At 62.2% G+C, this 26,871-nt stretch overlaps 2 protein-coding genes across 2 annotated transcripts in view; one reads left to right on the forward strand and one right to left on the reverse strand.

Annotated features, from left to right (window-relative positions):
* The window catches only part of KLF13 (Kruppel like factor 13), a 43,640-nt gene extending 23,492 nt beyond the window's left edge, over positions 1-20,148 (reverse strand). Inside the window, exon 1 of the mRNA XM_045824710.1 lies at positions 19,197-20,148. Within this exon, the coding sequence (XP_045680666.1) occupies positions 19,197-19,782 (586 nt within the window). The 5' untranslated portion in view covers positions 19,783-20,148. The remainder of the gene's footprint in view (positions 1-19,196) is intronic.
* On the forward strand, positions 19,781-26,502 carry LOC123809585 (translation initiation factor IF-2-like). Its single transcript, XM_045824732.1, has 5 exons — positions 19,781-19,871; positions 20,062-21,609; positions 21,754-22,236; positions 22,845-22,939; positions 23,311-26,502. Exons 1-2 carry the CDS (start codon positions 19,781-19,783, stop codon positions 21,060-21,062), a joined length of 1,092 nt encoding a protein of 363 aa, XP_045680688.1. The 3' UTR covers positions 21,063-21,609; positions 21,754-22,236; positions 22,845-22,939; positions 23,311-26,502.
* The last annotated feature ends 369 nt before the right edge of the window (positions 26,503-26,871 follow it).

A 26,871-nucleotide genomic window follows, 5' to 3' on the forward strand; every position in this document is an offset into this window, starting at 1 on the left:
TGCCTCCTGGGCCTGCCTGCGGCCAAGCGCCACGTCTGACCCCCACCCCGACTACGCATGTCCACTTGCTCCTGGAGTCTGGGAGCTCTGGGGAGTTCCCATTTCCCAGGGGTGAGAGAGCCAGGCGGGGTGGAGGGGGTGTTTTTTTCCCCAGAAGCAGCCTGGTTTCTGTGTGAAAGGAGAAACAGACAGAGAGAAATCCCTGTTTTCACCGGCACGTGAGCACCCTCCCCGCACGGCGTCCTGGGGGAGAGCGAGGGGCTGGGGGTCCCCGCCGCCCGCCAGGCCCAACCCGCCCCCCCCCATTGCTGTGGGAACTCTGGCCCCTTCCGGGAAGCTATTCTGGGTCTGTGTCTCCCTCTGGGGGGAGGGGGAGGGTGGAAACGACCGGGGCTAAAATTAGCCAAAGGCAAACAATGGAGGCCAGGAATCCGAGGTCAGCCGAGGACAACGGTTTGTTTTCTGCCCCGCCGAGGTGGTTTGAGCAATAAAGGGAATTGAAAATGAAAACAAATCTGGAAGCAGCCCGACCCCCTGCCGGGACCAGGCCAGACCCCCGGCGGGCCAGATGGCAGGGGCTTTGCCAGCCCAGGACCCTCCTTGGGGACTCCCTGCTGTTTCCCTCTGAGGGTGGGAAGGGCACTGACAGCTTAGGTTACGGAGGGCCCCCCAGGCCCTGGGCCGGCATGGACGCCCTTCCCTGGGCCGGCCCCTGTCCCTGCACCATGCGATCATGTGACCCAGGCTGCAGGTCCCCACTCCAGGGCCACCAGCACTTGCCTTTTAACACGACCCAGTGAAACCGCCTCAGGGGCAGATCGGGAAATCGCCCCACTGAGGGCTAGGGACAGGCAGGGTCGTACAGCCAGTGCCCATGGAGACACCCTGAGCCTGCTCCCCGCTGCCACCCTCTGCAGCCCCGCCTCCCCCTCAGGAAGCCCACCCACAGGCTGGGAGCCCGGACCACAGCAGGGAGGTGGGGCTGGGAGGCCAGGGCCCGGGGCCCAGGGAGGCAGGGCGGGCGGTCTCTCCCTGGCTGCTGACTGATAAGGGAAAGGTGGCTCCTGGCCTCCTCACCGCCCTGTGGTCGGGTGGTCGGGCGGTCGGGTGAGCTCCCCTCCCCGACGGCCTCCAAGCAGCCGCCCAGGGCTCTTGGGATTCTGTCTTGACGCCACAGCCAGGGACCTGGGTCCTCTGCTCACTCCCAGGGAGGCCAGCTTGGCTTTGGGACGCGAGGGCTTACTTAATGCGGCCTTCCACCAAAGCGCACAAGGGCCTGGAAGGGCGGAGGCCCCAGCCCTGAGGACTGGGCTCCTGTCCCCGGGACAGAGCAGGTGCCCAGAGGCCCTTCCAGCGGTGGGGGGCAGGAGCTGGAGCCCCGCCACAGGACACCCCTGCACCTGAGCGTTAATGTCTCCAGTCCTGCAGCACCTCGGGTGGTGGGCCCCCAGCCTCCCCACCAGGCCAGGCGGGGCTGCAGCAGCTGGGGTGTGACTGGCCTCCTGCTGGCAGGCTCAGGACACTGTCCTGCTGGCGGTGGTCTCAGCTCTAGGGACATCTTCAGGAAGCCCTGACCAGGGCCCCGCCGGCCACTGGCCCCCAGGGGCGGCGATGGACGGACACAGTGTGGGAGTCCAGGGCTGCCCCTCACTGTCCTCGCCCTTCAGGGGGTGCAGAAGGTCCTCTAAGGACATCGGAGCTGAGAAGAAGGGTGGGGACCTCTGGGCGTGACCCCAGCCCCAAAGATAAGAAGAGCTCTCGTGGCCGCCCCACATTCCCGGGCTGGGCACTGCTATGATAAAACCTCACTGTCCTCTGGACTAGGGGACCCCCAGGCATCCCAGGTTGAGCCCCGAGGGTCCAGATGTGAGGGTACGAGAGGGGCGTCCGAGGGTCCTGGGGTAAGAGCCGGTCTAGGGCCTTTGGTATGTAAACTTGACTCAGTCGGCGACCTGGGTTCACTGCCAAATCCTGGGACATCTAATACCCGCCCCTCCCCCACCCTCACTGCAGAATGCGGAGCTGGGCACCCTCCTGCGTGGCTGCTGCGTGCCACGCCCCTCCCCCCTCTCTGGAAGGCCCTGTGCCCCGGAGCGTGCCTGCCCTGGCTGCTGCTCCCAGGCGCTGCGCTGTGAACCTCACGGGGGCGGCTCGTCTCGTGACTGCCCGCCCTCGACCACAGGCTGCTTCAGAAGAGCACGCATGTCCCTGCAGGAGCCACAGGCGCCTGACGGCAGGGCCTGGCCGGGACGCCAGAGACAGGAGGAGCCAGGTCGGACGGCCGGTCGCCTGCGACCCCGCTGGAGAGTGCCGGCCGGTCGGGAGACGCAGAGCGCGCGGACTGACTTGTTCGGGGCCCCACGTTCTGCGTGCACACGCACCCAGACAGCCATCACGGATGTGCTTGCGAATACAGCAGACGTGAAATCGGAAAAGAAAATTAGCTGCTAAAAACACCAACGTGTTTCGAATAGGCTGAGCCCTGGATGACGTGGCTCGGTGGGTCGGGCCTCGTCCCGCACACCGAAAAGTCTCGGGTTCGATTCCTGGGCAGGGCACATGTCTGGGTTGCAGGTCTGGTCCCCAAACAGGGTGCGTGCGAGAAGTGGTCGATCGACATTTCTCTCCCTCTCTTTCTCCCTCCCTTCCCTTCTCTCTGGAATCAATGTTTGAAAAAGAAACGTTCTTCCAGAAAGGTCACGACGAGCTAGGCCCCTCGCCTATTCACAGCGGCCGTAGCCCAGAAGCAGCTGGGCAGTGAGGCAGCCGGGGTTCTGGGTCCTGGCTCCGTACCCAGACCCAAGCCACCTGACACACCAAACCACGTCCTCCAAGCACCGCGTGCCTGCAACAGGTGCACAGCACCAAGCCCCGGGTCGCGTTTCTTCTGCCCCACACGCTGGGGGACACGGTTTCCTGGAGACACCAGCTAAGGGGGGTGCCCTCACCTGGAACTCTGCCCGCTTCCCCTGACGTCTGGCCTGAGAGGCACAGACCTGCCCCGCCGAGGGCAGCAGACCACGTGGGACCCGTGCGGAGGGGGGCCCACGGTGGCTGGGGCAGACCCTCCCCTTCCCAGCCTGTGTTTCTACGTCAGGCTTATTCATACCCAGACCGAGTGCCGAGCCGCACTCCTAGGTCTGGGCGGGCGGGGAGTTCTCTGCAGGGCTTCACCTGGCAGGGAAGGGCCACCACACCCAAGGTCACGTTCACAACTTCTGCAAGGGCCTCTCCGACAGCTTCCGGTGCGGCCATGGGTGTGTGGCCGGTCCCTTGTTCCGCTGTCTGGCTCTACGGGGCGTGCCAGGGACATCTGAAGTCATCTGCTTTTCGTGAAAGCACGCCCAGCTCCACACTGGCAGGAGGGGTGCTGGAAACTGTGAGCCCCGGGGCGGCCTCCGGGCCCAGAGCCACCTCGGGGACCTGAAGGCCCCCAAGCCTGACCCTTGTCCTCCCGGCAGGCACAGGGGGCAGAGACGGCAGCACAGGCCTGGCGGGCACCCATTGCTGAGCATGCCCACATGGCGCAGTGAGGCAGCCAAGCAGACGAGGACTGTGCTCACGCTTGACCAGAGCTTGGGCTTGGGCGCAGGGTCAGGCACGAGGTGCACAGGCTCTGGATCCCTGGCCCCCTGGCCGGCCACGTCCACCCCACGAGAACCTGCCGCTGCCACTGCGACCCGACAGGGCCCACGCTTCCCACAAGGGTTGGGCCACCGGGCAGGACGTCTGCTGTCCGGGCAGGACGTCTGCTGTCCGTCCATCTGGGCTCTGGGGAAACAGCGCCCCAGTCGGGAGCCGAATGGGCAGGTCACTCACTGACAGGCACTGGGCGGCATTTCCACGGGGTCCAGGACTCCCCCAGACGTGACCCTCCTGGCACAGGTGACAAAGGGCACCTGTGAGTGGGGGTGTCACCTGCCGAGGACACAGCACCCCACCTCGCACCCGCGCCCTGCAGTTCGGAGAGGACGCCAAGCCCCGGACGACGCTCAATGCAATGCCAGCAGCAGCCAGGGCCCGTGCAGGGCCACAGGGCCGGCTGGCCACAGCGGTGTGGGCGCTGGGAGGGCTTCCTGGGGCTGGGCGTGGGGGAGCCGTGCTTCACGGAGGGGAGAACAGAACCACTCGTCCGCGTTCTCAGTGACGTGGGTGACAATTCATCTCTTCTTTGAGCTTTTGTATCTTCCCCAGATTGTCTGCAGCGAACGGGCCCCTTTTCAAGAACAGCATGTGCGAGTGTGTGCTATGCAAGGCGCTTTTCCTCCCAGAGTGCACCACGGCGGGGCCGACACAGCTGGAGCCTGGGGTCCCCTGTCGCCTCAGCACAGACCAAGGGAAGGAGGGTGGAGAGCGCCTGCCTGCTTCTGCGGCTCACTCCTCCCGTTCCCAGACTTGCCCCCTCTGCCCCCATGCACCCCCCCACCCCGAATCTGGCTCACGGCTTTGCTAAGACCCCCTTCCCCACTCCCTACCCACAAGCACCAGGAGTGGCACTTCCCAACTGCCAGGCAGTACCTCGAAGTCTCGGCATAGAAGCTGGTTGCCCTCGTGGCCCTGGCCTCCCAGGCGGCTCCTGGACTTGGCCACAGCAGCCTTCCCCTCAGAAGTCTGCGGGGTCGCCTGCCAATGCCGGAAGGTGTTCCAACCCCAACCCCTTGCCCAGCTAACCTGGCCTGCCCAGCCCTCCATCACTCTCACCTACAGGGCCTGGCGCCCTGTCGCCTGCTGTTCCACCCAGGCTGCTGTTCCAGGTGGCGCTGCTCAGACCTCAGAAGCCTGGGCCCTGACGAGGCCCCCACCCTGGGCGGTGAGGGTGCAACGTGGTGGGTGAGGGGTGCGTCTGGGCCCAACGGCTCGGACTCTAAAACTGAAAGTGTCTGAGGCGCAGGTGGTGTTTTCATTTCTTCTTCCAGCTGCAGCTGGCGCCTCTGAAGGAGGAAAGAAGGCCCGGAAGTGAGCCGCCGGGACCACGCGCTGCCGCCTCCTGGGGAGGCTCCTGGGGGGGCTGGGGTGCCGGGGGTGGCACGGGCAGCTGGGGGCCCCCGGCCAGGCAGCCCCCAAGGCTCAGGGACACCAGGGGTCCAGGCCCTGGGATAGCCTCAGGTCATCACAAGGGCACCAGCAGGCCACCGCCAAAGGCAAAGGCCACCAGCCAGGGCACTGAGTGGCCACGTCTAGCAAGCGTCCAAGCTGCCGCCGCTTCCAGCCCCTGTTCCGGCCTCCCCGCTTGCTCCCCGGCACACCTGCCAGCAGGGCGCGCGCACGTATGGGTCCGAGCCTCGGCCCTGGCCTGAGAGTGCCAGTGACGGCAGCAAGGAGGACCCTCGGGACCCCCTCTGCTGACCGCCCCCGGCCCTGCTGCAGGGGCAGGCCTGGGGCGGCCTTGTCTGCCCAGGCAGCGTGGGGGTGGGAGTCCCACCTCGGACTGGAGGGAGCGGCAGGCTCCTGACAACAAAGGCACCACAGGCCAACGTGAAGGCATTGGGAAGTGATGGGGGCTGTCTGCCCAGCGTGGTGGGGGACTGTCCTAGTCTGCTCAGCCTGTCCCCCCCGTCCCACCGACGGCGTATCTGACGGGCGGCAGGCATTTCTCCCGCCCAGCTCTGCAGGATGGAAAGTCCAAGATTAAGGCGCCGCCGTGGTCGGGCGCTCTTCCTGGCTCACAGCCGGAGCCCTATCTCTGCGTCCTCACTTGCAGGACGGTGGGGGGGGGGACTCTCTGGGACCTTTCATAAGGGCACTAATCCCATCATGAGACCCGTCCCCTAGTTGCCTCCCCAAGGCCCCGCCTCCCCCCAAGGCCCCGCCTCCCAACACATCACACTGGGTGTTCAGATCACAGCCCACGAATGTGGGGGCGGGGCACGAACACTCATAGACTGGAGAGGGGAGCGTCCCCCAAGGCCACAGTCACCCCAGGGAGCCAGCCCTTGGTGCAGAAACAAGTATTTCCCGAGCAGGCGTGGGTGGCCCTGTGCCCCTGGCAGGGGAGACACCAACCGCACTGTGACACGAAGACGGGCCCACAGGAAAAGTGGAGGCGGAGAGGACGGTGGCTGGGTATTTCCCAAGGAAGAGCCACTAAAGCCAGCCAACCACGTGCGGACCCAGAGCCCGGCGGCGGGGGCCCTAGATGGGGGGCCGGCCCTCCAGGAAGACCAAGGGCAGGCGCCACGCAGGAACCCGGACCCAAGGATGCTAATTCTGTGCCTAGGAGTCCACGGTGGTGTCCCTGGGCCAGCCTGGCCTTCACCAGGTTCCATCGTCCCCACTGGGAACCCCCCAAATCCCGGGGTGCATGCCCAGGGCCCAGCCCAGGGTGGGCCAGCAAAGCAGAAAATGTTCCCGATTCATTTTCTGTGGTTGGAATCTCCCCTAACATGTGAAACCCAGCCTGCGTTCCTGGGGCCCAGGGGGCTGCTGGCACAGACGGGCCGGCGCACGGCTCTGCCAGGGCCCACAGCACCCAGGTCCCCTGCTGGCAGAAGCGCCTTCCCGCTCGGGGCCCCACTGAGGGTGCACACCCCTCAGGCCCCCTCACCTTCTCCGCACAGGTGAGCTCCCTGAAGGCAGGCTCCCAGGAGGCTTGTGGGAACGGCTGGGGGTGTCCGAAGGGCATCCACATGGGACCGCCCCCGGCCTGCCAGGTCAGAAGTCTCTCATGCCCTAGGCCCTTGGAGCAGAAAAGGAGGAAAACCTGCAAGGCCACAAGGACAGAGCCCAGGGCAACGAAGGCCTTGGTGTCCTCCTCCGTCCCAGCAAAGCAGCCAGTCCCCGGGAGGTTGTGCGGGCCTCGAGGATCTGGAAGTTCAGAATCGTCCTCTGGAACAATTAGTCCCAGGAGAGAGAGAGAGAGAGACCGGCCAGAGAGTGCCCAAACTCAGAGCTGTGGGGGGGTCTCAGAACAGACGCCCACAGCCCTTTCCTTCGTTCAAAACCCGCACTCGGGCCCCACAGGACGTGCCCCGATGCCACACACTTTAAGAGGGAGATGAAGGGCAAGCAGAGAGGGGTACAGAGTGCCTGGCGGGCGACCAGCCAGCCTGGAGGGGGGGGACAATGCTTGGCAAACAGGACACCCCCAGAAAGAAAGAAATGTCGGAGGTGGGGAGAATCCACACGTGGCCCAACGCTCAGGAAAGCCGTGAGTCCTGCAAACTGGACGCAGAAGGCGTGCTGACGCCAAAGAAACCCCGGGAAGTTGTAAAACAGCAAGTGAAGTCATGAGTGGCAGGGGTGGAGCAGGGGGTCCCGGGCTGCCCACGAGAAGGCGCTCTGACAGTGGCACGAGGGGGCAGCCCAAGCTAGTTTCCTGCAGACGGGATCCCCGTGGGTCTCAGGTGAAGAGGGCCCTGGTGACTGAACCGCCATGGCACCTGGGCCTCCCTGCGGGGGTGAGGGGAATCGGGGAGTGGGGGAGCGGGGGAGTGGGGCGTGGAACCCTCCCTGGAAGACTGCAGGCTTCTGGTTCAACCCAGAGCACACCTGGACTCAAAGTCCTTCCAGCCTTGGATGGTGTGAGATGTGAACCCAAGGGTCACTGGTTCGATTCCCACTCAGGGCACATGCCTGGGTTGCAGGCCAGGTCCCCAGTAGAGGGTGTGCGAGAGGCAACCACACATTGGTGTTTCTCTCCCTCCCTTCCCTCACAAATAACTAACTAACTAAATAAATAAATAAAATCTTTAGAAAAAAGAAAGCTCTTCCATTTTGCGTGGAGTCACCAGACAGGACAGCCACAGCCACTTGAGAGCCAGAGGGAGGAGGAGGAAGAGCTACCCTTGTCACCTCAGGAAGGTAGCACGACCTGGGGACCAGTCCCCTTGGAGTCTTTCATATCCAGGTTCCATTTCGGCAGCTTCTGCTCTTTGGAGTCTGGTCAAGTATAACTGGCTGGTCCCTGGGAGGCTGAGGTACCTGGTAACAAAGGAGTCTCACCTGGGACGGGCCCACCGCCACCACTGAGGTCTGAGCGGCGGCAGGCAGAGGGTCTCCATAGCAACCAGACGCTCTGGCACCTCACAGCGGCGGCACTGCGGGCTGCTCGGGCTCCAGCTTCATCCTCTCCTCCCTGCACCTCCCTAGACGGGCCTCTCTGCAGACCCGACTCGGGGAGCAGAGGCGAGGCCACTGCTGGGGCCACGCTGCCTGTGAAGTCACCCCCCACGTGCCCGCCAAGCTGCAGGGCGGCTCTGGGAAGGCCCCCAGGCCTGAGCCAGCACCTGCTTCAGGAAAGCAGTTCTAGGCCGGCTGCACGCCCACGCCTTTCCTTCCCCTCCGCCTCCCCCCAAGACGCGTTAGCTCGGCCCTTCCCTCTCCCGAGCTCCAAGGGTCCTTCTTCTGCTTCTGTAACTTGTTTCCTGAGCCCACGCAGCCCAGCCGGCTGGCTCGCTTCTACTACCTGTGACTTTCTAAAGGAACTCGCTCTGATCGTTGGAGAAAAAAAACCCCAGGAGCTGTGAGCTGCCTGTTTCTTTTCAAAAGAGAAGGCAGCCAAAATGTCTGTTCATTCAGGCGCCCCTGAGCAATCCCGCCGTGGGTGGGTTTCTGCCGCAGCAGGTGAGACACCCAGACACGCGCGCCACCCACAGACACATGTGCGCGCGCACACATCACATGTATATATCACCCCCACATACGACACACTCACGCATTGCCCGCCACGAGCGCATCATGTCACACGCACTGCGCATGCGCACGCTCCTGTCTATCAGCGGTCAGCAGGCTGGGAGCTGCGTTGCAGATGAGAACCAGGAGCCGGGCTCACGGCGTGCTCCCTCCGAACCAGGGGTCCTCGTCCACGTCTCAAAAAAGTAAAGTCACACACACACACGCACACACACAGAATCAAATTCTGCATCCATCCTTGACAGGAGGCCGGAGGACAAGGAGGCTGCCCAGTGCTTGCTGGGAAAACCCGGGCAGGCTGGGAGGCCCAGCCCGTGAACAAGGGACACCGGGGACTCCTCCCAAAATGAAGGCCACAGGTGTGGGCACTCCCTTCCGTGCTGGGAGGCGGGCCCTGCCACACGGCAAGGGCAGAGCTGCGGCAGGAAGGCGCTGGCCACGCAGGAGCATGTGGTGGTGGCCGGGAGGGTGGGCCCAAGAGGCAACCCTGCCCCCAATGTGTGCTGCTGTGGCCTGTGGCCTGGAGGGGGGGAAGGGACCCAAGCAGCCCCGCACACCCAGGAGGAAGACAGGACCCTGATACAGGCCTGGCTGTCACTCTGCAGAGCCCCTTAAAGGACAACCCCACCTCCCCAGCCCCCACCCCCACCCGGGCTGCCTGGTCAGCTCTCCCGGTGATAAAATGCATGAAGTCAGCTTTCTGGTACAGGTGGCTCTGTACCAAGTAATTCACAGGTGAACGGACCTGGGAAGCCCAGGGACACCCCAGGGGACGGGCAAGGCCTGAGTGGGGACCTGCAGGCTAAACACGCAGACACTCAGTCACAGGTGCTGCCACGCCCACCTGGCCTGGTCTCCTCTCAGGTCGGGGTCCTCTCCCCGAGGCGGCTGCCAGGGCGGCGGCAGGCGGAGGACAAAGCCGGCCCGAGCTGCCTGCAGGAGCTTTCCGTTTGACAGCGAGCACGGCGACGTGTCACCTTGTACGGAGGTGTAAAATGAGTTGCCACCTTGGCCTCCCAGGAGGACGAGCCCCAGGTAGGGAGAGCGCCCTTTGGCCTCAGACAGACCTGCTGGCCAGACGACTTCCGGAGCTCCAGTTATGGGGACCTGAACCCCCCCAGATAAGAGAAGCACCTCCTGCACATTTCCCACGGGACTTAACCTCAAAGCCGATCCGATCCTGGACGGGTGTGTTTACACCTGTTCGCTGGCCCACACTCCCGCCTGGTGCTAGGGGTCGGCGTGGGGACCCTCTGTGCGGCCCCGCCCTGCCCACCAGGGTCTTGCCACAGTTTGAGAGAACACGTCAATGAATCGTGGGAAGGGAAGACACACCCCTCCTGCAGGAACTATAAATGTGTATTAAGAAATTCTAGGAACTGGGTCAGGCATTTCGGTACCACCAGCCGCTCTGGCTAATTTTTTAAAAAAATGAAAATAGAACCCCATCCCAGAAACTCGAGACAATGAGAACTTCGCTTGCCACCAGCGCTTGCAGCCCCGGCTCTGTCGGTTGCCAAGGTGACCCAATGTTTACCTCTCCTTCTGCTCCGTGGGAGGAGGATGCTGGCTGACCAGGAACAGCCACCAGGCCGCCTCCGCCATCCAGCACCCCACGGGCATGCTGCCAGGGCGTCCCCGAGGAGGAAGCCGCCCCGCCCCCACCGGGTCTCCCGGGCTCAGCCAGGGCTGCAGCACAAAGGAGAGGTGTCGTCACTGGCTCCCAGAGGGCCCACCCCGGGCTGGTCCTGAGGGCTCGACACCCCTGAAGGCAGGTTGGGAAAAAAAACAAAACGTGCAGAGCTCCCAGAGTGCCAGGAAGGGGAGGAGGAGGAAAGAGAGGGGGAGGGGTAGAAGGGAGGAGGAAGAAGAGGAGGAGGGGGAGGAAGGAGGAAGGGGGGAGGAGGAGAAGGGGCGGAAGGGGGAGGGGGGAGGGTGCATCAAGCTGAACCCTCAGCTGAGCAAACAAAAGCTCAGCTAGGTCTCTCCCTGGCCAGGGCCCTACCCCACACCACAGTGCCGCCCCGGTCCGGGGCAGGAGGCCTGGCCCCACTGGGGACCAGGAATGTGCGCCCCCAGCTCTGCCCCGGGTCCCCGCTCCACCCCGAAGGCCAGCCTGGCCGGCGCAGCTGGACACACCCGGCTCCTTTGTGCTCACTCGGGTCGCCGGCCCCACGGGGGGTCGTACAGAAACGACATCCCTGTGCCACCTGGCCAGACGCCTGTGGCTGGCTGCCATCCAAAGCAGCAACCGTCCTGAGCTCCGGCGGGTGGCTGACCACGTGCGTGCACACACACTCACGCTTAGGACAGACGGCGAAACTGCCTTTCCCTGTGATGAAAGGTGGCCATCCGCCCTTCCCAGAAAACCCCCTGGTGCCCGAGGCCGAGCGGCGAGGTAATTTTAGGAAACGGCGCTGGCCACGCAAGCAGACCTCAGACTGCGGGCCTGCAAGGAGCACGCAGGCCTGCTGGGCCTGGACAGGCGCAGACACGGCCCAGGCCCCACCCGCCCGGCCGTGGGCTACCCAGCCTCTGGGCGGGAGAGGACCGGGGTGGGAAGAGGACGCTGGGCAGTGAGTCAGGGAAGCAGACGGCCAGGGCACGTAAACTAGGGCCTGCTGAGTGACCACACTGCCTGTCGCTTCTCACACAGCGGAGATCAGTATCAGTGGCAACTGGGTAACGAATTCACGTTTAATCCTCCCTTTCGGTGAAAGCGTGTTGGGGCCGGTTACTGCTAGGACGCCAGGGGGGCACCCACGGTGCCAACTCCCAGCTCCCAGACCCTGTCCTCCGGCCCGGACGTGGCTTTGGGGCCACTCACCCGCCAACGGCCCAGGCAAAACATCGCTCCGTGCCAAGGACACGCCTGGGGCCCTGGGCCTCGGCTCCTCCCTCCGAGCGGGCCAAGGGCTGAGGTTCAAGTGCGCCTCTTCTGTTTCCTCTCTTTCCCAAGACCTCCTTGCAAAACCCTGTACTCTCGATCAGCCATTAACTTTAGCTTCTCTCTCTAGCCCTAAACCCAGTTCTTTATCCTTTTTTTTTTAATGAGCATGTATGCAATAAGACAGAGTTGGAGACAAGTGGAGAGGCTCAGAGGAGGAATTTTCGGGGTTAGGTCCTGCAGCTACAGAGGGGAAGGACCTCGGGGCTGTTTAACCTACGTGGGTGAGGAGGCCCCATCCTGGGCCCTGGACCACCCACCGGGCTGCCCGGCCATTGCCTTGCTGGCTGACCTCCTGCACGTCTGCGTGGAGGCCCTGGGTGGAAGGCAGGAAGCCCCCTGGGCTCCTGCGAGCCCACCCAGCCTCCTTCCATGCCCCTGCTCCTTTCTGAGACAGGAAACCAGCCCAGGCACAGACCCTGAAAGCTCTTCACAATGCACCCCGGGCCCCAAGGGGGCAGGTCAGTGCGCTGTGCTGGGGAACCACAGGTCCCCTACCCGTGCAGGGAGGCCACACCCCGGTGGCAGTGGCACGGGCACATTTAATCTGAGGCGTCAGGCCTCAGCGCTTTTGCAAGCAGGTCACCTTGGGACAGCCTGGCCAATGGCCACAGAGTGTGGCCAAGTTCCTGGTTAGCAAGTGTGTCCGTGGGGTGAACTTCAACAAGGAGAAGGACACACGGGGCCCCCAACACACCCCCCCCAAAAGGAAAGCCCCCCGCCCGTGTGGTCGCTGTTCCACTTGTGCAGAATGATGTCGAGGCTGTGCCCCTCCCCCCATGCTCACTACTCCCAGCAGCGAGCAAGGAGAGCGCCCCAGCCTGCCGGGTCAGGAGGGGACCAGGAGCAGGTGGGAGACACACCACACTGAGCTGGGGGGTGGGGGAGCGGAGCCCAGGGCGGACCCTAAGATCTAAAACAGAACAAACGACCCAGAAGTCTCGGAGTCCCCACAGGCACGTTCCAGGTGTGCGTGCTCGGTTCAGCCACAACCGTGAACGAGAAGACACCACGTGTGCGTGGGCGTGAGTGCCCGGATGGCGGAGCTTTGGGTTGGGTGAGGATTCCTGTCTTATGTGAAGTGCCCGGTGTCAGATTACTGCCAACGGAGGAAAACGTTAGCACCCCAGCCTCCAGTGTAGTGACCCGGCGCGCTGCCCGCCCCCGCCCGCCCCACCCCAGTCCCAGCCCGGCGGCCGCCTCCCAACTGCCAAGCGGGAGAGAACACTCAGAAGTTTATTACTGTCGTGACGGGAAGTTGAAGTTTCGAGAAAATAATCCCAATTGGGGCTGTGGAGGGGAAGAAAAACAGGCTCAGGTGTGTGGGTTTAGACCAAGGGTTTTGTTTTTTTTTTTTCCCCAGGAAAGCATGAAAAGACCCACCAGGATCTTACTGGTGTCGCGGGCTGCGGGCCCCGCCCAGGCCTGGGAGACAGTCACCTGTGGCCACAGGGCCAGCGCCTGGGTGGGCTGAGCAGGCACACACCCAACCCGCCTTCCGAGCTGCCTGTAAACACCACCCGGAAACACTTTCATCTGAAGTGAAATGAGGGTGTCGTGTTGGTTTGGGGGAGGGGACACCTCAGACTCGCCCTTGACTTCAAGGAGATTTCCACCAGCAGGATGTGGAAAACCCAGCCCCGGGTCCGGCAAGTGCAGGTGGAAGAGGAAGCAGAGGTCTCCCGGGTGGGCCGGACGGAAGCGGAATATCCACAGAACAGACGCAGCACCTACCGAGGGCACCGCCCCTGGCGCAGAAGCACCCCGGCCCTCCAAAAGCCACACACAGTCTCCGAGTGTCACCCCACAAGTTACTCATTAATCGTCAAGAGGAGAGCATGACTTCAGGGTGGAGAAACCTGGCAGACGCCGCCTTCGCCACGTGATCCAGCCACGGGCCGACCGACCCCACGTGTCCTGTCCCTGCTGCCACCGGGCGTGGAAGGGACATGGCGGTGTCCCTGTGGTGTTTTTGACCCCAGACTGTTTGAACTGGACCTAGTCATGAAAAAAACGATCAGACTCGTCCAAGCTGTGGGGCATTCTGCGAGACAACTGTCCTGGATCCCTCAAATGCCAATGCAACAAAAGAGGAAGGACTGACTATTCCAGATTAAATGGAATGAGACGAGAGGGGGACCCAATGCAACATGTGATGAAGTGGGTCCTGGATCCTGCATGGCTCACTTGGGGGTCGTCAGGGAAACGGAGTGTGGACTGTGGATTGGAAAATATGTAACATTTAAAGAGAGAGGAGAGGCAGGGAAGGCAGAAAGCACAGTGTTTCGAGAGAAGGAGAACGAGGGAGGAAAGAGTGACCCGATATTCACTGAGGGATCGAGAAGAGTCTACAAGTGTCCGCTGTACTGTCATTCCCTCCATCGTACGTCAGACGTAATAGAAACCTGCAGGGGAGGCAGAGGGCTGGGGACACGCAGGCCGCTCATACAGGCCTTGAGCACCTGGAACACAGGTGTGGCGGGAAGGCACAGTGGATGCACCGAAACCCAGACGTGTAGCTGCCCAGGCACAAATCCCAGCTCCCGCCTGATCTGTTGTGTCACCTTGGGCATATTTCTTAACCCATCTGAGCCTCAGCATCCTTATTGGAAAACTAGGAATAAGAAGGGTGCCCTGGCTGGTGTAGCTCAGTGCATTGAGCTCGGGCTGTGAACCAAAGAGTCGCCGGTTCGATTCCCAGTCAGGGCATATGCCTGGGTTGCAGGCCAGGTCCCCAGTGGGGGCCATGTGAGAGGCAACCACACGTTTATGTATCTCTCCCTCCCTTCCCCTCTAAATAAATAAATAAATAAATAAATAAATAAATAAAAAGAAGGGTGCCTATTCCCTAGGGCCCTGGGGGTGGGACTGAAGGGCTTGGTATAAACCATGTCCACAGAACAAAGCCTGGTCCCTAGCAGGCAGTATGGACGCAGGGATACGACCGATGGAAAGAGCTGAGTTTGTCATTCTACCCATTTTTATTTAAAAAACTATTTGTCCTGGCCTTCTTAAAGCACACACGGGACACACCTTAACAGTCCCCAGATCCCCGGTGCTCACTGTTAAGAAGTGAACTGCTCACCTGTACCCCAGACCCCTCTCAGCCAGGGGAGAGGGGGAGGGGGTGCAGAGAGCTGTCTCACCGGGCCCTGCCCTGTGCCAGCTGCATGGGGGTGGGGTGGGGTGCCAGCGCCCTGAACTGCTGCGGAGGCGGAGCCCTCCCCGGGGCTGGGCCCAGGGGAAGCCAAGAAAAGCCAGCAGGACGGCAGGTCATGAGGCCTGAGAGAGGAACGGGCGGAGAGCCGTTTCATTGATGCCGTTTGATGCTCTCACATGCTCGAATGAGAACCTGGAGAAGTTTAAAAAGTGGGAGAGGCCGCGACGCCGCCGGAGCCTCAGCAGTGGGGAGACAAAGAACATCTATTCCCTTAAAAAAAAAAAAGCCATGAGTCTTTTCTTTTAGAAGATTTTATTTATTTATTTGAGGGGAAGGGAGCGTGAAAGAGAGGGAAGCATCAATGTGTGGTTGCCTCTCACGTGCCTGCTACTGGGGATCTGGCCTGCAACCCAGGCATGGGCCCTGACTGGGAATCGAACCGGCAACTCTTTGGTTCCCAGCCTGAGCTCAACCCACTGAGCCACACCAGCCAGGGCTCATGTGTCTTTTTAAATGCTCTCGACACTACTGTCAACACCACCAGGTCTCAGTCCTACAGAAATGACAGGAGGTACACCAAGTCCACTGTGCCCAGGCTTTCAGAGAAAGGTAATATGGCCATACTTTCAACAGCAGAGAGGCTGCGTAGTTACGGTAGAGCCCCCTAGCTGCCCTCGGAGCACTATACAGCCAGGAAAAAGGGGGACAGTGCCTCATTAAGCAAACGCACAGAAGGCCGAGACAGAAATGTGTTTGTTAGGATCCTACACAACTGTTTTATTTTGTTGTTGTTGTTGCTGTTTTAATCCTCACCAGAAGATATTTTTCCATTGCTTTTTAGAGAGAGAGGAAGGAAAAGAGAGAAGTATCGATTGGTTGCCTCCCATATACACCCGGACTGGGGATCGAACCTGCAACCTTTCAGTGTATGGGACAACGCTTTAACCCACTGAGCCACCATGACAAGGGGTTTGCAAAGGCCCACGTGGAGGCACCCCCATGCAAGCGAACCCATTGGGAGGTCTGGAAAGAGTCCTGCTGACACAGGGCGCAGTGGTAGGCCAGGGGAGGGGAAGACTTGCACACTCTGTCCGCACACTTCTGCATTGTTTGAAGAGTTTCACAACGGGGCCACCGGCAGCCTGGGACCATGTGGGAGAGGGGCGGGAGCCGGCGGCCTGGATGTGCCCCAGACAAAGTGCTGGCCCCTGGCCAGCCCGGCTCTGCCCTGCGAGCGAGAGATCCCACCCTCACCCCGCACTCTGACGGGCTGCCTTTCTGAGGCTGCTGCGAGGGGTCCTGTGGGCTTGTGTGTGTGTGTGGGCGGGGGGTGGCTTCAATACCCTGCCCCGGCCACCCCTGTCACGATGGAACCCCTCACTCAGTGGGTAAAGACGAGTTTCAGACGAACTCCACCCAAACTCTAACAGGAAATGGCTGAGAGAATGCAACTTTACTCTGCTTCCCGCCCCCACCCCAAACCCCAAACGAGGCAGGTGACCAAGACCAAGACGGTGTCTGGGGGTCTGCCCGCAGGGCAGGGGGGAGCTGTCTTTCCGGCCAGACCCCCACCAGAGCTGCTGAGGTGGGCAGCGTGCAAGGGGATGTATGTTTTGGTGCCCTGGCAACGGAGGGGAAACAGGCGCAGAGGCATCCTGAAAACAATTCTTTGTGGAGACGGACAGGGAGAAATGCAGAGGCCGCATCTCTGCCAAGAAGGGCTCTGTGGCCATTCGGCTGGGGGTCCACCACTCCACACCACAAGCAGGGGTCTCCGGATACAGGGCCTGGGGAGCTCAGGGAGACAGGTCTGCCCTGCCAGGGTCCCGGCCTTTCCTTCTCTGCAAGTCTCTGAATTTTCGCAGCGAAGCTCTCCGGCCTCCAGGCAAATCTGCTCCTGGTCTTGCTACTCCCCACACACAGCCAGGCTTAGCAGACTTCCCAGGCCTGGGCTGGGACATCGGCATCAACCACACAAAAAGTTGCTTGAGTTCCAAAGACATTTGTGTTTTTGTTTTATCAGGCGTCTTAGCGAAAGTGGTTTTGCAATTCATTCCCCGTCATAAGACTGCTATGGGGCTGGGGGGTCCCTCGTGGAGTAGAACAGCCGGGCATGACCCAAACCACTGCCTACAGAGACCTCCCCTCCCCCAGAACGCTACTGGCGGCCCACAAGCCAAACCCCGGCCACCTCAGACTCAGGGTCCGCTGCTCCTGTCTTCCCTGAGTGGCTCGGCCTCTCGGCCACCCCCTGCAGCCAGCCGGCCTGTCCTCTCCTTTCTGTGGCCAGCCTCTGCCTCCTCTGAACACCAGTTAGAAGTGTGTGGCACTCCTGAGCTAGGGCTGGAAACGGCCTTCCACTTCTGCAGGTGCCCCAGGAGGGAGGCAGCCCCTTGGTTCAGATGCAGGTCGGCCTCCGAGACCTGGGAAGGTGCACTGCCAAGGGCCCCACCGGGAACCTGTGCGCTCCCGACTTGGTGGTCCGCAGCTGCTCAGGGGGTGGGGACTGGAGTTTCTGCACACCTGAAAGGTGGGGCCGGCTCCCTGCGGCGCCGGTTCCCTCCTCTCCCGCCCACCTTGGGTTTCCAGGCACCCCCAAGAAACGGACTAGACTCTGACTCCCAGCCCACTTGGAGAGGTGAGGGTTCCTGGCGCCCTGTTCCAATCGTCTAGCCAAACAAAGCCTGGACGCCGGCGGGGGCTGAGGGCAGCCAACTCCGAAGACATCCTCGGCTTGAAGACCCGCAGCCCCGCCGGCCCTGCCCCTCAGCCCCTCCCCAGTCCTGGAACCCAGCTGCCCCGCGGGAGGCCACTGTGAATTTGTGCGCAAAAAGATTTCCTAATCACCAAGTCCTTGGCCCAGCAGGGGCCTCTCCCCCCAAAGCGGTCCTCAGCCCCAACCACGCCCCAGGCGCTCGCCCCGCGCCCGGGGCTTGGGGTCCGTGGGCCGAGTTACCTAGCGGGGTGCCGCCCTCACGGCCACACCCACCATCGCAGTGACGTCCCCAACCTGAACCAACACCCCTTGACGAATCCCAGCCCCCACCTCGGTCCACACACCCTGAATTCTGACTCAGAATGCCGAGAAATGTCCTCCTTCGCCCTGGACCCCACCACCTGCCACGCGGTTTGGGGCGTCGGGTCCAGAGCCTCGCGGGCAGCCCTCTGAGGGGAAGGCTCTTCCGAGATCCGCGGTCCTGGACGCCTGCAGATCTCGGATGCGCTCCGTACCAATTTAATCAAGAGAAGGCTGCAGTTTTTAAACCAGTTTTTCAGTCATCTTGGGCACTGTTTCACAAATGAGAAGACTAAATCTTTGGTAACAAGGGAACATCATAAGTATAGGGATTTTTTAACTTGCCCCAAATATGGAAGAGTTAAGTGACATCGGAGGGTTCACGTGAGCTCAGAGGAAATACAGGGTTCTTAAACCAAACGGGGGTAGCAGGTTGCCATTTATTAAAATGTTTTTTTTCCCCCTCCCACTTTTGTGTTTAAGAAACGACCAACCACAGATGAATCAACTAGCAGGTCCAGGGCCCGCGGGATGGGAAGTGACGCCCCTGGGTCGTAGGGCGGGCGGCGGCGCACGGCCCCCAGGCCGCCGGCTCTCGCCTGCCGCCCCGGTGCAGGTGCCCGGCGCCCGCATCCGACCCGGGCAGGTGAGTGCAGGGCCGGGAAGCCGGCTGCGCAGACAGACGAGCAGGGGGGCAGGGCACTCCTTTCCAGAGAAAGCGCGGCCCCACCAAGGAGCCCCTTGGGTCGGGCGTGCCCCCGCTGGCCGGATAGGCGAGGCTCCCACAAAGAGCCGCGGACAGGGAACCAGGACCGCCCCCCGCGTCCGCCGCCGCAAGCTCTGGTTTCGACAAATTAAACCTTAGAGCGCTGTAAAAATTACAGGAAGAGGAGAGCGAAGAATGTGCCGAGTGGCTAGAGGGAGCGCTGTCCCCGCGTGAACTTCGCCCGCCGCGCGCCTAGCCCTGCCGGCCCCGCCCCTCCCGAGAGCGCGCGGGGGCGGCGAGGGAGGGACCGCGGCGAGGGCACCCCCTCCCTCGCGGCTCCGGGGTGCCGCGGCCGCCCATCTCCCCGATCGGCCCCCGCGGCCCCCACCAAACTCGCCCGCACCTGCCCGCGCCGTCCCCGGGTCTGGGCGGGGTCCCCGCCCCCAACCCAGATGACGACATCCGCCCCCGCGGCCCCGCCTGAGAGCGCCCCGGGAGGGGGGCGTGCCCGGCGGGGGCGCGGTCGTTTGGCGGGTGCCGGCTCCCAGCGCGGGGACCCGCCTCGCGCCGCGCGCGCGGGGCCCGACCGCAGGACCCAGTGACGGGGGAAGGGGTGAGGCCCCGACCGTTCCCCGCCCGACCGCCCTAGAGCCCGGCCGGCGGCCCGGGGGCGTGGCCCGGTGGCTGGCACTGGCCCCTGTCCGCGCGCTCCGGGTGCCCGGGCCGCCCCACTGACCTGTGTGAGTTCTCAGGTGCGCCTTGAGGTGTGAGGATTTCCCGTAAACTTTCTCGCAGCCCGCGTAGTGGCACTTGTGCTTTCTCTGTGGGGACTCGAGGTCGGAGCGACTTCGGCCCCGCCGACCCCTTTGTCTGAGGCCGGGCTCGCCGCTCCCCGCGGGCCCCGGCTCCCTGTCTGCCTCCAACGCCGCCTCGGGCTCGGGCTCGCTCCACGCGGGGCTGAGGGGCGCGGCCGCCGCGGCTTCGCCGCCGGGGGAGGCGGGCTCGGGGACCGGGGGAGACGCGGGCGGCAGACGGCAGGGGGTCCTCGCCTTCCGGGCCGCGGCGCCCTCTCTGCGCTCCGCCGGGGCGGGCGCCGGTGCTTGCTGGTTTAGGTCCGCCAGGATACGCGCCACCACGAAGAGCGAGGCGCTGTCCTTGCCGTCGCGGCGATCCTCGACGTGGGGCAGCGTGGCGGCGACAGCGGCGGCCGCGCCCTCGGGTCCAGGCTCCGGCCCCTCCCTCGGCCCGTGCACTACCGCGCGGCTCGACATGGACACGAGGCACTCGGCGGCGAAGTGGTCCACATAGGCGGCGGCTGCCATGCTGCGGGCTCCGGCCGGCGTGCCGGCGGCACTGCTAGTCGCTGCGAGTCGTCAGCGGTGCATCCGCACCCACAGCCTCCGGAGAGCGGGCGGGGGGGGGCGGGGGCGCGGCGTGCCCTCTCCGCGGGCTGGGCTGGGCGCGCAGCCGCCTCTGCCGTCACCCGCGCGGCTCCGCGTCCACGAGGCGCCCGCCCGGCGGGGCACCGAAGAGTGAGCGCATGGGCTGGTGGCGCAAACCAGTGGGGTCCCGGTCCGGCGTCAGGGGTGGCCTGTCCTAAGGATGCCGAGCGGCGACGTTAGGGACGACCGCGCCAAGTCCCGGCCGCAGCCTCGCCGCGCATTGTGGCAGGCGGGACAGTCGCCGTGCGCGCCGCGGCTCGGTGTGGGCGGACCGGCCCCGGGGGTGGGCGGGGCCGGGGCCACATCTGGACCCGACGTCAGCCCCCAGCCACATCCTGGAGGCGCAGGTTACAGGCGGCGGCCGCCGCGGGGAGCTGCGCGCGCGGAGGGGGCGGGGATCCTGGAGCGCGCACCCGCAAGATAGAGAGGTCGCGCGCGCGCGCCTGGAGAGGGGGGGGCGTAACCAAGGTCAGACGCAGGCCCCATTGGTCCGCGGGTCCGCGGCCGGACCAATCCGGACCGCAAGAGGAGCCTACTCCGCCTCGGGGACTGCGCGCGACAATGGGCGTGCCCCCTTCGCCGGGCTGGAGGAGGGGCGGAAATTAAAGCTGCGAGTCGGGCACGCTGACGCACGTCGCCCGAAGGCGGTGGGCCGAGGCGGGGCCGCTGCCAGCCCTCCCCCGCCGCGGGGACCCCGCGGGGTATTTTCCTGCCAGACCTTTTGTACTGTGACAGCCTGGAACCACGGTGTGGAGGCGAGCGCCGGGGAGGGCGCCCCTTTGTCCCTCCAGCCCCTCCCGCGGGGGGCGCCAAGGGTGGGTGCGCCTCCCCAGGGCTCGCCTCCGCTCCTCTTTCCCCTCCACTGCGAGGTTTGCACCGCGAGGAGGCGTGTCCGCTCCGGCCGAGTGCTGGGCTGTCGGCCGCGCCTGGGGGCGGAACGACCGCCGCCGCACCCACCACAGCCGGGCTCCTGGAGGGCCGCGCCCGGAGACTCAGGCCGCTGGTCCCCCTTCCCCCTCCACGCTCTTCCCTTGCTGAGCTCCGGACCCTCGGCGGCGCGTGCGGGCCGGCAGCGCGGTCACGGCTGGGGCGGGGCCGCTCCCGCGGGAGGCGCCCCGAGCTTCCCCGGCTGGCCCCCCAGGCGGCCGGGGACCCAGTGAGGGCCGCGCTGCCCTTGAGCCTGGGGAGAGGCAGACGGGCCCGGGGCTAGCGGTTAACCTGGCGGCGTGGGTGTCGTGCCCACCGCCGCCGCTCCGGGCTCGCAGGAGTGGACTACGTGCTGGGCGGCCGGCGCGCTGTTCAGGGAACGCGGGGCCCCTTCCTCCCCCTCCCCGCCCCAGGCCCGCTGCCAACTTCTCTAGGCTGCCCCTCTCCCACCGCGGTCGGGGAGGCTTCAAACGCTGCCAGCTGCGAGGACCCCGCCCTCCGCGCCCCACCCGCCCACTGTCGAACCTCCCGAAGGAAATGCTCGGCGGCGCCCGGCTCCCGTCTTCCCACCCGGGCCCCGCCAGCTCGCCCTCGCCTCTCAGCGGCGCCCGCACTCTCCCCCACCCCCCTCCTTCCTCGTCTTTCTCCTCCGAGCCTGTGCCATCACCGGAGTGGCCGGTGCACAACTTCCTTCTGCCTTTCGGGATCCTCGCCCGCAGCCCCAGAGCCAGGGAGCCGAGGCCGGGGTCTGCAGCCCTGGAATATGTATTTGCCTTTAAGGTTAGCGGCCCTCGAGGGGGCCTGGAGGGGGCCCGCCCTGGCACTCGCTCCCTGCGGACCGGAGAAGAGGGAGCAAAAATTTGGATCAGGCATTTCTCCGCTTGGGGGCTGGGCAGAAACAAAAAACAAAAACTTGTTTTCCAGGTAACCAAGGAGAAAGCGTAAGGGGCATTCTCTGGGTTGCGTGTTATGGTGAACTGTGAACTGGCGTGGACGTCTGAGCACCTGAAACGCGAAAATCCCCTCTCATGGAACAAGCCGGGGCCCTCTGAGGAGGCCCCGTAGCCCGCGGAGCTGGGGTGGGCTACGGACCGGCCGGCTGGGTCAGGTCCTGCTGAGATGGTCTCGCCTCGGCAGGAGGTCATCCTTCTCCTCCCAGGCAGACTGTGTCGGTGACATTTAAGAGACTTGTGTTAACGATGCAGAATGTTCCTCCGGGCCCAACACATGTCACAGTCCGTCCCTTGGTTGTGGATGGAGCGGGCCCTGCACTGACTTACCTGCCGGCCGCCCAGCCCCTCCAGGTCCCTCCACCTGGCAGCAGGATCCTGCCCCGTCTTGGAGGTGCCGCATTTCTCCGCCTTCTCCGTGACCCCTGCTGGGACACCCCCTGCCAGCAGACGCTCTGTGAGTGCACACACTCTTCTCGGCACTGGGCAAGACACCTGCCCTGGGCCAGGAAGGGAGGCCGGCCTGGGTCAAGGGTGGGCCCGCCTCACACACACCCCCCACCCCCACGGCCATGCCCTGTGACATTCTGGATGCAAAACTCAGCGCCTTGGCTCGTTTCTCCAGCATCCGATGACTGCTGTGGAGTTCCTACAGGTCTCGTGGCCTCAGGCCTGGCAGCCGTGACCCCAAACCCGGGTGGCAGTGCCTGCCAGCCGGCACGCTCTTTCCCAGAGAAAATCCCGCGAGAGCTTTGGGTCCCCCCGGTTTCCTTGCTCAGTAGGGTTTTGAGAGAGGTGGCTTGCGTGTGAGGGTGGGTGGGGATCCTGTGTCAGAGGGAAGGAACAGCGTAAACAACAGCAGGGCAGGGAAGATCAGAGGAGTTACCTCTGCAGGGGAAAGAGGCTGGACTGGAAAGGCGGCTGAGGTTCCCGGGGAAGGTGGGGGAGAGCTGGTGTCGCCTCCCACTGCTTCAGTTTGTTTGTTGTGAAGCAGAAATGGGCAAGGGGGGGGGGTTGGGGGAGGGCTAACCACGACACGATTTTTGAAGCTAAACTACTTAGCAGAACTGAGAAAGCGGAATCCTGCAATGGTAGCCAGGAAGAAAAGCCAAGAACGAACTCTGTCTCATCTCGAGAAAGCTCACGAACCGTGGCTCGAGGTAACTCTGGGTATGGGTGCAAGTGGGGGGCTAAAATAAGAACAATCGGCCCTGGCTGGTGTGGCTCAGTGGATTGAGCCCTGGCCTTTGAACCAGAGGGTCGCCGGTTCAACTCCCAGTCAGGGCACATGCCTGGGTTGTAGGCCAGGTCCCCAGTAGGGGGCGCACAAGAGGCAACCACACATTGATGTTTCTCTCCCTCACTCCCTCCCTTCCCCTCTCTATAAATAGATAAATAAATAAATAAATAAATAAGGTAAAAGGGAGTCTGGGGCTGGGAGACACAATTAAGGGCAGAGGCACCAATAGGAAGAGAGAGATTAGATGAGTGTATTGCTATTGGATGCTGAGACCACACCCCCCCTCCCCAGTATCCTTTCCAGGATTTCAGAGTGCAGCCAGCCAGGGAAGGATGTTCCCTGAGTCCTCAAACCAGGCCAAGGAGAACACCGCCACACTCTGGTCCAGGCAGGCGCCCCAATAACCAGCGTGATCACCCCAGGAGGGAAGGCCACCGTTAACGAGCACCTAGCATGTGGACGGGGCTTCTAATCTGCCTGTCACAGGCAGCCACAGCTGACCTGGCGTGAAATCTAAAGCCCCATTACATTGTTGAAGGGCGGAGAAAATACCCATCGCCATAATTATCAATAATGTTATGGAAGACACTTAAGGAGATAAGGCAACCCATGAAGACAGGACGTTCTATGAAGAAATTCAAAGAACAAACAAACAGCATTCTTGGGAATTGAAAGGGAGGTTGCCAGAACATTTTTAAACCCTGAAAAAACAAAACTGAAAGCCCTGAAGTGAGGGGTTGGAAGATAAAGTCGCGGACATCTCTGTGAAAGCAGAGCAACAACGAAAGCCCCAAAATGGGAAATGGTGGGGGGGGGGGGAATAAAACTTAAAGAACCGTCAGAAAGGCCACTGATAGCAGAACCTCCAAAGGAATGACTGTAAAACATGGCGGGGGGCGGGGGACAGTGATCGTGAGTGAATGAACCCCAGAAAAGTCTCCCCAAGTGAGGAACATGTGTTAGAAGGACCAGGGACAGAGCCCAGCACAAAGCGGAAAAATAGCCTGAAGTTCAGAATAATGGGGACAGAATGTCCTGGCCTTAGAAGCAAGTTGCACAGAGAGAGGCAGGAGTCGGAACGGCTCGTGGACTTCCCCACAGCCACGGGCAGAAGTTGAAAGGCAAAGAGCGAAGCCTTGGGAAGCCCGCAGGAAAATAACTCGTCAGTGTTCAGCCAGCCAAAGCAGAAACTCTTGAACAACACAGGTTGGGACTACGCAGATCGGCTGCCTTGCGCGCACACGGCCCCTACTGGAGCCCTGGCCTGCACCCCCAGGCATGTGCCCCGACTGGGAATCGAACCAGCGACCCTTTAGTTGGCAGGCTAATGCTCAATCCACTGGGCCACACCAGCCAGGGCTTCCTTATGATTTTCTTAATAACATGTTCTTTCTCTAGCTTGCTTTATTATAAGAATATAGTATGTAATACTTATACAAAATATGTGTGAGTCAGCCCTGGCCAGTGTGGACTGGAGCGTTGTCCCATAAACTGAAGGGTTTGGGGTTCAATTCGCGAGCAGGGCACATGCCCGGGTTGCAGTTGTATCCCATTCAGGGCACGGACAAGAGGCAGTCAGTTGGTGTTTCTCACATCGATGGTTCTCTCCCTGTCTCTCTTCCCATCCCTTCCCTCCTTTCTAAAATCAATAAGCACGATCTTGGGTGAGGAGGAAAAAATATTTGTTTAAATATCAACTGTGCAGGGGGTCAGCACCCCTACCCCTGTGTTGTTCAAGGGTCAACGGTATTTTTAAACCCACGAGGGGTCAGAAAATTTACCTTCCATGCATCCTTCCTCCTGGTGGGAAGCTACCAGAGATGATGCCTTGCCAGAATGAAGACGTTCACCCAGAAAGGGCGAGGCGGGTGGTCCAGGAAGCAGACGTGCCACCCAGCAGGGAGGGGAGAGGCAGCCGAGGGCCCCTGGGCCAGGCCGGGCCCGGTCAGAAGCTGCAGAGAGACACTCCTCCAGAAGGTGGACTGGACAGACTCCAAGGGGAGCTGGGTCAGGCTGCGCACGCACATGCCGCAAAGCCCAGTGGTTGCTTTTCTGTCCTGTGCTCCGTCCACAGGGAGGCACCCAGGCTGACCGGGCGGCCTCTGTCTACCAGGGGTGTCCAACCGTTTGGCGTTTCTGGGCCACATTGGAAGAAGAAGAGTTATCTTGGGTCACTCATTCAATACATGGCAACATGTAACCACAAAAAAAATCTCATCACGTTTTAAGTAAATTTCCTATTTTGCATTGGGCCGCATATAGCCCGAGGGCTGCCAGTTGGACACCCCTGGGAGCTGGCCAGCCACCCTGGCAGAGGAACAGGGAAGTAGTGACCCAGAGCTGTCACTTAGGTGTGTGTCCCACACACAAAACACACTGTCCCCTCCCCCAGTGGGCCCAACCCACTCTTGTGAGCCTGTGCAACCTGGACGTGTCGGTCAGAGACAGGCAAAGAAGAGATTGGGTAAAAATGACAGGTTCGGGACCTCTCTGCAGGAGGCTCCGTGGTCTCTCCCTGCTGTGGTTCTTGGTCTAGAGACCAATGACCTACAGACGGTTGTCTGCACCCCTGGCCCTGGCCCCACTGCATGCCCCCCTGCCCCCCGGCATGATGGTAGATGGGACAGAATGACATAATAGCCCTATTCAGAGATGGAGGAGGGGTGGAGGGTACCCGGCAGACAGTGGCCGTAGCAACCCTGAAATCCCGCTGGGCAGGATTGCCCCAGTCCTGGACTGAGAGTGTTCTTTTTTTTAAAAATTTATTAATTTTTCTTCTTTTTTTTAAATCCCCACCTGAGGACGTTTTTCCTGAAGACATTTTTTTTCCATTGCTTTGAGATGGGTGGAGAGAGAGAGAGAGAGAGAGAGAGAGAGAGAGAGAGAAGGGCATCAACGTGAGAGAAATGCCGATTGGTTTCCTTCTTGTACACGACCCAACGGAGGATCAAACCACAGCCTGGGTACGTGTCCTGACGAGGAATCAAACCAGCGACCTTTCCGTCTAAGACACAGGAGGACGCTCCAACCAAGTGGGCCACACTGGCCAGGGCGAGAATGTTCTTGAATAATCCCGGTCCTGTTCCCTGGGAAGTCCTGGCTAGTCCACCGTCCTATGGGACCCTCCCCACCCTCGGCAGGTTCTCCCACTGCCAGCATCCTCCTTGGCGGCGCTGGGGTGGGAGTGGGGGTGGGGCAGCAGGAACGTGTACCCTGCGGGGGCTGAGCAGTGTGTTTGGTATTAGCGGTGGGGGGGGTGGTCATTAGCAGATAATTAGGTCAGGAGGCTACAGCCCTCGTGAGTGGGATTAGCGCCCTTATTATAAAGGAGACCCCACAGGGCTCCAGGCCCCTTCTGCCAAGTGAGGAGACAGCAAGAAGGCAGCAGCCCACTCGTTAGCAGGAAGCTGCCCTCACTGGGCACTGAGTCAGCTGACACTTTGATCTTGAACTTCCAGCCCCCAGAACTGTGAGAAATAAACGCCCGTTGTTTATAAACCACCCAGTCTGTGGTCTTCTCTTCGAGCGGCCTGAATGGACTCAGATACCAACCAAGTCCACCCCCATTTCCATAGTGACGACTGACCGAGCACACTGTCCACGTAGCTGGTCGTTAGGTGTGACCACGTGACTGACTGAGTTTCCGGGCCTGGGAATATGAACCGAGGAGGAGCTGCGGTCTTTTAAGGGAGTGGGTCTTTGTTTATCCTAAATGTTTTCTTTCTCTGTCTGCCAGCTGGGTGCCCGTGGCACCAAAGTCCTAGGGGATGTCGAAGCTGCCAAACCAGAGAGGCTGGGACCCAGAAATCTGACCCAGAGCACTGCCCCAAACAGTCACTGGGTGCGAGCGAC

Source organism: Phyllostomus hastatus, unplaced genomic scaffold (genome assembly GCF_019186645.2).
Source record: "Phyllostomus hastatus isolate PE091 unplaced genomic scaffold, TTU_PhHast_1.1 phas_scaffold_555, whole genome shotgun sequence".
In the NCBI taxonomy this organism is placed as follows: Eukaryota; Metazoa; Chordata; class Mammalia; order Chiroptera; family Phyllostomidae; genus Phyllostomus; species Phyllostomus hastatus.